This window comes from Erithacus rubecula (genome assembly GCF_903797595.1).
Source record: "Erithacus rubecula genome assembly, chromosome: 3".
In the NCBI taxonomy this organism is placed as follows: Eukaryota; Metazoa; Chordata; class Aves; order Passeriformes; family Muscicapidae; genus Erithacus; species Erithacus rubecula.
Genome location: NC_136689.1, coordinates 53,821,232 through 53,833,202, shown reverse-complemented (window position 1 = coordinate 53,833,202; position 11,971 = coordinate 53,821,232). Strand labels below are relative to the sequence as shown.

General features: G+C 34.9%; 1 protein-coding gene across 6 annotated transcripts in view; it reads right to left on the bottom strand.

Annotated features, from left to right (window-relative positions):
• Nucleotides 1–426: 426 nt before the first annotated feature.
• Nucleotides 427–11,971, bottom strand: part of GOLGA4 (golgin A4) — a 69,924-nt gene continuing 58,379 nt past the window's right edge. For 4 of the 6 annotated variants that reach the window (XM_079302902.1, XM_079302906.1, XM_079302905.1 and 1 more), the window contains 7 exons: nt 10,308–10,328; nt 10,072–10,140; nt 9,376–9,451; nt 7,517–7,620; nt 5,803–5,889; nt 3,310–3,373; nt 427–1,164 (listed from right to left, as the gene is read on the bottom strand). In XM_079302902.1, coding sequence (XP_079159028.1) covers nt 3,344–3,373; nt 5,803–5,889; nt 7,517–7,620; nt 9,376–9,451; nt 10,072–10,140; nt 10,308–10,328 — 387 coding nt within the window. In that variant the 3' untranslated portion in view covers nt 427–1,164; nt 3,310–3,343. Of the gene's footprint in view, nt 1,165–3,309; nt 3,374–5,793; nt 5,890–7,516; nt 7,621–9,375; nt 9,452–10,071; nt 10,141–10,307; nt 10,329–11,971 lie in introns of all 6 variants that reach the window. The other 2 variants (XM_079302903.1, XM_079302904.1) reach the window with 2 other exon arrangements.

Below are 11,971 nucleotides of genomic sequence, written 5' to 3'. Positions count from 1 at the left end.
CAGAAAAGTTGTAAATGTCCCATCCCTGGAAGTGTCCAAGGTCAGGCTGGAGAAGGGGTCTGAGTAACCTGGTCTAGTGAAAGGCAACCCTGCTCATGGCAGGGGGCTGGAACTAGATGATCTTTAAGGTCCCTTCAAACCCAAACCAGACTGTGATTCTATATAATTTAGAACTTTTACAAATCAAGCTTCTCTATTTGCTATATTCTAATGCTAAATTTTCAGCTTATCATGAATCTGTTTTGCAGGTTGTGACCCCTAGGAAACTTGAATGTCTCCATTGACTCCTTACAGTTTAATAACGTACTTGAACAGATGCTCTTATAAGAGTGATTTCAGCCTGGAAGTATCTCAGCTAACAATGTCTCCAACAGGAGTAAGATCAAAACTGGTGTGTACTTTAAAAGAAAAATAATACCAAAGATGTTCCAAAATTATACAGTAAATAAACTTTATTTAATCTCATCTCTATTCATATTAGTGCTGTCAACAGTCACAGGTCAGCTTATGATACAGTTATGTAGTAATTATTTACAATTTACAGGAACACACCTTTTCTCCAGAAAATGTAAGTACAAAAGCTAGGAGTAAACAAACGAGGTACTGCAATGTGGATTTATTGTAGGCAAAAGCATATAGAAGTGACCTTCTAGCAAACAATCAAGATCAAATCAGGAGAGAATAGTCAACAAGAGTGCCTAGTTCATCAGAAAAATCACCTCAATCGCTATCCATCGAAAATGTATTGCACAATTCAATCAAAAATAAAAATAATAAATAGAAGAAACAAATCATTTATTTCAACTTTTAAAAAACACCCAGTAAAACCTGTATAGAGATACAGCAGCAAACAATTCTTTCCTAGGATAAAGTCTTTTCTCTCCTTTAAAAAAATAACCTTTAACACAAAATAGAAGACAGTATTCAATAGAAGAGAAATAACCAAATAACCCCTGATTAGCATTTCTGCCAAGGCAGTTTTGATGATATTCACAGTCCAAAAGTGGTGCTGAGTTTTGGTTCTTGCTGTTCTGTTTGTGACTTTGAATAATAGCTTTTCTTCTTGTCCCTTCCCAAGTGGCAACAGAGATATAAGCATATTTCTAAGTAGCATTGTCATGAGACATTCTCATCACAAAATCTTCATGATGGTCGTAGCCACAACTAGAAGGATGGAAAGTTAAAAGAAATTATCAAATGTTACATATTGAGAAGCTCTTAATATTAAAATAATTACATTGTTTATTAATACAATTAGGAGACAGAAGAATTTCAAATAAGTCAAACTGCCAAATTATTTGAGCAAGCAATTCCATTTCAGTACCTGCAAAACAGTTGAGAAACTGATGAAAACAAAATAAGGTGTAGCAAAACAGTCAGCAACCTCACTGGCAATGGTCTACCACATCACTGCATATTAATCCAAAGAAAAACTAAGTTGGCCTCTCTCACATAAGGCTTATCATCAAAATTGAAATGATGATGTAAAATTTTGGACCTAGCAAATGGCCTCCTCTACAGGAAAATATCAATTGCCTTCACAATGAAGTCAACATCCTCTTAATTTCTAAGTTATATACATATATACATGTATATATGTATATATGTATATATGTATATATGTATATAACTTATATACATATATAAATGTATATATGTATATAACTTATATACGTATATAAGTTATAGAATATGTGACAAAAATACTTGGGATGAATTAGGCAACTAAAATTGAATAATGAAGTCTGAACAACTGACATATACATTAGCTGATGTTACGAAAGTGTAACCAACATTAAGGTCAATATCAATAAGCCTTTCTGTGTTATGCTTCAAAGGCAGTTCAGAACATCTGAATTTTTTTACACCAGCATTACAGACAGCATGACAAGAATCTAAGTTTCACACATCTTCTGCAACCTATTCTGCAACAGTGTTGTAAATAGCTTTGTTACATCAATATCAACAATTCCATTTTTTTCCAACAAAGGGCTAGAGAAAACAGTTGCTGATTTTGTCACAACTGATGAAGGCTCTTGGCAAACAGTCCAAACTCTACTGCATTTTAAGAGCAATAACGTGCATTCACTATAGTATTCAAAGATGGAAAAGAACACAAAGTAGAAACCATGACTGTTAGAGGAACTAATTTTTCCTTTGAAAGAAGTATTATTTTGTGTTGAAGGCCGTGTTTGCATGACTGCAAACAGGAGAGGAAGATAACCTGTCAACTGCACTGTGGTAGCTAGCAATAGCAATAGTTGAAGTCAATTAATTTTGCTCTGGCAGTGATGCAGGCCAACAACTGCATTTCAGCCAAGAGACAGAAACTGCTTCATATGCATTGAAACAACACTGGCAACTGTGCAATGCTTTCCAGTTGCAAAAGAGGAAAAAAAAATGAAATTTGAACTCACCATGTCCTATAGAATTCACCTGCAGAGTTTATTAAATATCATGCACACTAGTTACTAAAATTACAATCTTTATTAGCCAGTGCAGAAAGTTTTTTCTTTTCTACTTCCATAACCCAGTCCTCTCTCAAGTAGTTATTGCTTGTGTGTTGCTTGTTTAGCTAGGCTAGTCTGATGCAACCTGCATCTTTAGCCCTACGTCAGCTGTTCCATTCTTGTAATGCTACAACTAGCACTGCAGATTCGTATTAAAGTAGATTAATAAAACTTGAAGACACAAACTGAGAGCATAAAGCTCCCCTAATTGTTCACTGTAATCTCTCTGCCTTAGCTTCTCTTATATCAAACCAAAACTGTGATCCACAAAGGAACTGACGTTTAAATGCAATCATATCTTAATCCTTCTGCAGAGAACGAACCAATCTTTTTAAAGATAATTCATTTTCATATTTACAGTATGTAATATTTAATTTCAAACAGTACAGCATGTCTCCCACAAATCTGATTTATTTGCCTATTCAAAAAAAAAACCTCAGAAAATGAATAAATGCAAAGCAAAGTCAAGTGCAATAAAAATCAATATTACATATTAATTGTTTTTACATCTGATTTTATTTCTACAACTGAGATTTTTGTGGCTCAATCAACATTTGAAGTTATGCTTAGGATTAGGGTCAATCAAAAAGATTGGTTTTGAATCAACAGTTACCATTTTCAAACTCAGCTTTGTAAAGCAAAACATGATTAAGACAAGAATAAAAATTATTGTATGCATATAAAACTAAAATCTGTTTTTTAACAAAGGAAAGCAGGCAGGAAAAAAGAGTAGAAGAATCATTAATTGCATAATACAGATTTCATTTTATAAAACAAGAATGTATTAGACTTCACTCACCCACATGCTAGCTAAGCACAGACTGGTGGCATTTTCAAAAGATACCACTGCGAGGTGAGGCAAACTACAAAGCCAGGAAGAAAAGAGCTTATTGGACTATTTTGTTAATAGTGTTATGTAGTGTTAACAAATAAGAACTCTGTGGACACCTATGGATGAGATTGCTGCAGTTAGATCACAACAACTACATAGTAGAAGACAGATTACTGAATATTACATTGATCTAGCATATGTTTATTGACCAGGAACTGCTACAAGCTTTTAGAAACTTTTTTAATATATGCCCACTAAGAGGGTGTAAAATGACTCACAGACACATAGTACTACACATTTACTCTAGAAGCACAGAAAGTTAATAATTTACACATTAAAATTATTTAGGGATGTTTCAACAATAAACTGAAAACTTTATTTTAAAATGCACATTTAGGTTGTAGTTCAGAACTTTATTGCTCCTGAGAGCTAAACATTGGATATTTTCATATACCAGTATCAGTCCAATATTAACTATGGAGAAACATTAGTGCCATGTCAGCCAATAAACAAAAACAAAAAAAACCCCAAGCATATTTCTTGACAGAATAATTTATAAAGGCATGTCTAGCTTTTTAGTTCTAAACAAAATCATGGAAGACTCATCCCCAGAATAATTTGTCCTTCAGCAAAAAAACATATCAACATTGAAAGTGAAGGAAAGAATACTTCTTCCTTCATAATATGCTCTAATATTTGAATTTCCATTAGATGTAGAACTCAATCTCTTTGTGGATTTGGAAAGGAGAAAATTCATAGTCTAGATATCATCCAAGAAGGTCCTGCTATGTGAAACTCAAGAGCTCTTTGAACATTATCCTTAACCAATCAAAGCCTGCAAAATAAACCTCACTGTGTGTTTTAGCCAAAATTTAATACCAAGGATAAAAATTTGTTGGATGAATTCAAGTTAAATTTTTATTTTGTATCAGAAATTGTGAATTGCTCTTGTAGGAAGAACAGGTTTAAATATAAAAAAGCTGAAGTAGCTGCAAAACAAGACCCATCTCTCTGTTCTCAAAATCTTTCCTAAATACTAGTCTGGCTTACCAGAACAGAACAAAACAAAACAAACAAAACAAAACAAAACAAAACAGTCTCAGCTTTCTATTTTAATGTCAGAGAGAGAAAAAATCATGCTTGGGATACATGATACTGGAGGTGCACTATAATCAATATTTTTATCATCTAAAAGTATTTAAAATATTTAAGACTGCAAGACTCTCAAACCTGCTAAGTGTACAGGAAAATAATGATGCATTTTACACTTTCCTCAGATGTGATACTGCAAGATGAAAATACAGCCTTTAAATTTTTTTTTCAGTGAATCAACAGTCTTCAATGTATGTACTTCAAGTGAAATGTAAAATTATTCATATTTTAATTTTATTCTTTATTTGCAAACACTAAGTAAGTATATATGCAAGGTCAGTGAGAGAAACAGAATGCAATTCTTCCTCTCACTTTAATTCCTAAATATTTCACTACAGTGACCCACAAAGAGAGTGATCACAGTGTTGGTTCCAGATACAATATAGAGGAGACTATTACTGCAGCTTTTACTTTAATTAAAAGTAGCTCAAATACATAAAACAGTAACAGTAATATCAAAAAAATCTGATGCTAAATAATTTTTCTCCTTTTGCATCTGCTTCTCAAAACCAATTTCACCTTTCTAGTAAATAGGTCCACTGGCAAATACTAAGCAAATGTCAAAAAAAACTGGGAAAAAAGACAACACTGTCAAAGTGTTGACGATTCTTATTTTTGACCTGTCCTGACCCAAAGTGAACTAACATATTTTCATGTTTTTTCAGTACAAAAATAAAGCAGGCTCACACAAAAACCCCAAAACCTAATCAAAAACCCAATCTTGTCAGGATTCCCACTTAAGATAAAACCATACACATCTCACTTCAAACACACTTATCTCAGGTGATTCAGATGATTAACTTCCTATTCTATAAACAAATTGCCTGTTGTTTTTGCCAGAAATTTTATCCCAGGGCTGAAAAAATGTTTTTTAATATATTTTTTCATAAAACTCATATGACTCAAAAAAAAAACTTCTGAATTTAAGAAGCATGAATTTTATATATTATATGTATTTTTATATATATTGAATATATCAGATTACTTTTTTAATTTAGAAAATTCATCCACAGAATAGTAGTGATGCTTGAACTTGCTTTGGTCCTATTGTACCCTTTGTGATCAGAAATATGTCTTAACTAAAGAAAAACACTAGTAAAGAAAACATGCTTGTTTGTTTCCTTACTCTTGCTATAAACTCAAACCTAGAGCTGGAATCTGATATTTCACTGAAGCAGAGGGAAGGAGGGAGAAAAGGAGTCCACTTGAATATGGACACAGAGAAAAGAAGAGATTAAAAATGTTTCTAATTCCTTATTCTTGAAACCTAATCCTCTTGCATAAACTTGATTTATTTACATAACTTACCATTGGTCGAGCATCTTCTCGTTCTAGTATCTTCTGAGTCTGATCTGCTGGGAACTTCAGCACTGTTGTTATAACCTTGGCCATTGTCTAAAGAAATATAGGTTATCCATACATCCACAAAAATGCTTTATAATATTTTAAAATTAATTTAATAATACTGGATACTATTTGATTAATGTCAAACCAATAACATGTAATTATTTGTTTCCCATTGTATATATGCATGATATGAATTATGTGAAAACCATGTTTGCACATGGTCACAAACTTCAGCTACTATCATGTGATGTAAGTTCTATGGTATCTATGCTCAAATGATAGAATCCATTAATAAGACAGCATACTAAATAAAGTACATGCCTAGAAAAAGCAATCTGTCAATCTTGTTGCAGATATCTTGCAAAGCAAGAGGCAAATAATAAAGTTGGACTGGAGGGCAAGACGGTAAAGACACATAAACACCTTGGTCAAGCAGTTTGCAAAGAATGTGCTAAGTTACATATTACAAGTCATTACACTAACTCCTGACTCTTAGATCCATATCAACCTCCACATTTCTCTTATGTCTCCAATACCGTAGAACTACTGGTGCATTCATTAATGTCTTGATTGCATTCCAGTATCATTCACTAGGATGCATAATTGGCAATACATCCAAGGTAATTTGTACAGAATCTTTTGAACTCTATTCCAAAAAAAAGGAAGCATGTCCAGAGATATCAACAATTCCACTAGTGAACCACCTTTTGAGACAAACATACATATCTGCACTACAAAGGGGGATCGTGCACAGAGAAGGGCCACCAGAATGATCTTACAAGACAAAATTGGATTTTAAAATATGCCTCTTCTTGTCCAGGAAGATAAGAGTTGAGAGAAAAGAATATTTGTACTGAGAAGATAAATTACAATGTAGGTCTTTTACCTCAAGAAGTGTTGGGGGCAGTGGTGGAAAGCACAGTAATACTTTATAAGCATATGTAAAACTGTTTTAGGAAGTTTTATCATTCGCATCGTCACTGCTCATGGTTTTCCTGTCCATGTAGCAGGATGAAACCCACAAATGTATGATTATATGATATAATCCTCATAAGAGCAAACATTAAGCGCAGTGTCCTCCAGCAACATATCTAATGACTGAAAGAAAACCAGCAGATGAAATCAAGAAGCTCTGTCCAGCTTTTCACTACTTTGGAGAGTGAATTAATAACATCTAAGGTATACAGATTTGAGAATACTATGAAACATCTTTAAGCAACTACTGAAGAGGTATTTCACCATCTTCAGCTGGTAACATAGCTACTAGCATACTTTTATTTAATCCAACTGTTATTTATCATGTTTGTGTCAAGATTACATTAAAAGATCACTTTTGCTAATATTGTGCATACGAGCTTTCATTTTACATTAAGCTTGACTGACAACAGGACTTCTGCTGATAAAATCATATCTACCTATAAAGGTTTTCATCTTGATAGGTACGGTGGTGAGAGATGTGAAAACCACTCCACCTATCACTCATCTTGGCAGACTGACAAAGTTTTGAAGTTATGGATCATGTCTCTTTGGAAAAAAAAAAGTGAAAGCCTATTGAATCCTATGTCAGAAATAAACAGCATATAACAAATCACAAACATATGGTACTTTACATCTATACAGCAAGGGTGGTAAACTTTAACCTGAATCACCTGTAAGCACATACAGATTTCCATACCTTTGTCTCACGACCCATCATATATTCAAAGAGCACTTTCCTCAAGTATTCATACTCAGTGGGTTCCTCAAACAGGGAAACGTCAGTATGGTGAAGGGTTCCATCTGTGTAAACAAAAAGAAGAGAACATTTATACTGAGAGTCACTCATCCGAATTCAAGTTTCACTAATGGCACAAAACCAAACAAGAACAAATGCTGTATTCTGCACCTGGGATGGAGTAACTGCAGCCCTTCAGAAAGGCATTTGGGGGTGCTGGTTGGCAGGAGGTGCAACAGGAGTCATCAGTGTATGTGCCCTTGGCAGCCAAGAGGGCAAACCTCATCCTGGAGTGCATCAAACACAGCATCATCAGTCGGTCAAAAGAGATGATTATCCCACCCTATTCAGCACTGGTGCACCCTCACCTCGAGTACTGTGTGCAGTTCAGGCCCCATCACTTAAAAAAGATGTGAAGGTACTTGGACACATGCAGAGGGTACCTCTGCTACTGGATAAGGTGCTGGCAGCATGTTCTCTGAGAAGCAGCTGGGGAGTCTGGGTTTGTCTAATTTGGAGAGATGGAGGCTAAGGGGTGACCTCAGTGCTTCTACTGTTTCCTGAGGAGACACTGATAGGCAGGTGCTCCTCTCTTCTCCCTGGCACCCAGTGCCAGGATGCATGGAAAATGGTTGAAACCTTCATCTATCATTAGGAGTTCAGACTTGATGTGAGGAAACATTTCTTTATCAAGAAGATGTAAAACTCTCTTGGAGAGGTGGTTGATACCTCATATTTGTCACTGTTGAAGGCATTTGGAGAGTGCCCTTAAAGACATACTTTACCTTTTCATCAGCCCTGAAGTGGTCACACAGCTGTGTGGTCACACAAAACTGATGTTGGTCCCTTCCAGCTGAAGTATGCTATGCTATGCTTCCCGCTTCTCTCCCTACCCATATATGCTGAGGAAATCCTTGATTACATTTCTTCCCAGCCCTGCACTGAATACCCACAACCACCTCCCATCATTGGCTCTGTCACCTCGAGGGAAGAAGGCATGCAACTCCTGAGAAGATGAGAGATATAGGTCATCCTGAGATAATTTGACCATTTGCACAAATGTGCAAAAAGCCAGTGTGACATGATTTTTGAATGTCTTCTGAGTTCATCCAGCTAAGAATGGGCCTGCACAGGATGGCAAAACCCCACATCTCTAACATTAGCAAGGCTCAGTGCTTGAGCCCTCAGTCTCATGCAGTCTCCTCAACTAAACAGCTGCAATCTTTTGGAGGTGAGCATTACTTGTTAATTTCCCTGTGCATTTTTCCATCTTATGTTAAGAGTCTTAGCAGAACACTATACCACCAGAGAGAAGGTCCATCTGGCCCAATACTCCATCTCCAAAGTATCCAACCACCAGTGTCTAAAGGACAGCATGTGAGCAGTGCAAGTCTACTACAGTCTGGGCTGCTCAAAGGCCTTGGGTGGCTGGGACCAGCCTTCCCTGGGACCCTCACCATCTCCTGCCAAGGGCCCAAGGGATGTGTCCCAGCTCAGCCTGCGACCTCCTGTCCTCGCCTGTGCCCATCTCTGCCCCTGCCTACTGGCTGCTCTTGGCTCCTGCACTGCAGAGAGCTTGAGAACTCTGATACAAAGCTCGTTTAACTGGATGACGTAAAAAAGAAAACATCAAACAAAATGCTGTGTGATTTGGTCATCTGAAATCACACAGCAATTCTATTATAATACACAAGAGAAAGCAAGGGCATCATAAGTGTATTACACACATGTTTTAAAAAGACTGACATTTTATTTTCTAGACCAAACTGTATCTTTCTAACAAATGAAAAACTTATTTATGATGAAAACTGTGTACTTACCTCTATATGGTGTTCCAACTGATGTGACATACATGTTTTTCTCATAATGTTTCAGCTGGTCTTCCAGTACATGAATCTAAATAGAGAACAGTTGATATGATAAATTGTGTTAACTAGCAGCTAAAAGAAGCATAACTGAAACAGTTTCCAGCTACATATCACCTCTTATAAAAACAAAATGCATTTGCTTTTTAAGGAAGGAAAACATTAAAAACTGTTTTAACTGTTTAACTGTTATTAAAACAACACAAAATTGTATATGTGTATATACACATAAAAATATCTATAGCAGTTGTTAGGCATATATTAGATATTCATGTTTCTATTTTATATATAAGCACAGATAAAACAACATACAACAAAAATTGTACTTAAACACCAAAAAAGTTCTACTTAAAAAAAAAAAAAATCCAGAATTTCATAAAGTGCACTGATCCCTTTTCCACTCTGCAATTGCTTTGCTAACCAGTATCACAAGTATGTGGTATTTTTATTCTCAGGGGATAGAGGAATACTTTGAAAAGTACACAGATCTTCTGAGAGCAAGTATGAGTGAAAACTATTTTTTGTCTACTATATTCATAGCATCTTATATGGAGATGTACCACATCATCACTTGAAAGAATAAACCTTTGAATACTGCAATCACAGAGTATCAAAAAAGAATACTTCTTACTCATTCAATGCCATCCTTACCTGCTCTTTCAATTCCTGCTCCTTCAGTTTTGAATCATTGACTAGTGTTGTCTTCTGTGCAAGTTGTGCCTGAAATGACAATCACATATGGAAATTGTTGAAAATACATCATAGATACCTTTGCAATAAACCTATTTCTCCTTTAAAAACACACAAATTTATAAGCAGTATTTCAATATTTAAAACTGCTCCACAACAAAAGTATTACAGGAAAATCAGTAACATATAAGACTTACCTTTAGTTCTGTTATTGTGACCTGTAACAACAATTAAAATTTAGATTAAAATGTATGAAAAACACTGATCATATAAGCACTGGAGAAAGAAATATCAATCATCTAGTTCTGATACAGTGTGTTAATTGAGGATGACAAAAACTGAAATTATTGAATAGTAACAACTAGTCTCATAAATAGTTAGTGTTATTTGTATTGACAGTATATAAAGCTGATATTTAAACTATTTCATTTGATTCTGTACAACAATCATCATAAATATAACTTCAAGAACCCAGTGTTTCCAAATTTTTATGAAATGCATATTGGAGATGAATAATAACTGAATGAGTATGAAACACATCACAGAATACCCTAACTACAATTAATACTATTCAGAATATTTTCCCTTAAACCTTCAAGTCACATTTGGAAATGTGAACATTTACCTGAAAATAGTTTCAGTTAAGTGTTTCATGGGCTCTACATCTTGCAAAGATCTTTATGAAGTACAGAAAAAAGTCTAAGCTGAAATTTCTATCTTTCAATCAGTGTTTCTACTCTAAGGAAAATAACGCTACAGTAGTCATGGGTATAACTCAAGATTGTATAAGTATTTCAACACCAAATAATTTATGTGTGATTTTTTTTTTAAGGTAGGCTAAACCTTAACACAGAAATGGTATGTATCACAGAATCACAGAACATTATAAGTTGGAAGGGACCCACAAGGATCAGAGTCCAACTTTTAAAGTGAATGGCCCATGCAGCAATCAAACAAACATATGACTCTGGTGTAATTAGCATCATATTCTAACCAATTCAGCTGATCTCAGGGACAATTTTACTTTTTTTCTTCCCAAGCCTCCTTGCAATTGTGTCAAAAAGGAGATTTATTCCCATTCTGGTCGATAAAATCTGTGGCATCTCCTACACTCCACAGACAGAAAATAGAGGAAAACCATTCCTCAAAGGATCTAAACCCTCTAACTTAAATTCCTGCTTCTGAAAACTTCAATCAGACATTCATTTTCTCATATGGTGAGACACTTTCTGATATTCTTACCTCCAAAATTTAAGTTTGTTAGTATCTGTCAATTTTTTATCACAGTCAGACAAATATTATTCCAATATCTAGATACACTTCATGTTAAAGTGGATACTTTAGGTCTAGGCTGACCACAAGCAGCATAGAAAGTTTTATAAGACAAATTTTTGTGATTTGGGAGTCTCTGATTTTAGACAAAAAATGTTACCCACAAAAAAGTTGCATCCAGTCAATGGAAGACTTCAAACTGTTTGACTACTAGTGCTGAAGGGTAAAAGAAACCATTACCAAAATAGAAAAGTGCTACAAAGCAACAAAATAAAAGAGAGATCAAGTGAGACAAAAATACCATGGCAAATGTAATTCATTTGAATGCACTGTAAAATCCAGACATAGATTTATACATCTGTTCTGTTTGGATATGTTGACAAGTTCCACAGGACCTGTCTAATTTTCTCATATAACTCTGTAATGATGCCTATATATGCTATTGCAACCACTGTAAATATGTACTATTGTACTATATAAAAGCAAAATTCTAAATTAGTTTCCTACAAACATACCAAGCACGTTCAACAGACAGAAACAGGAGTAAAAGTTTAAAAAATTCTAAGGAGGACAAAAGAAAACTACCTCT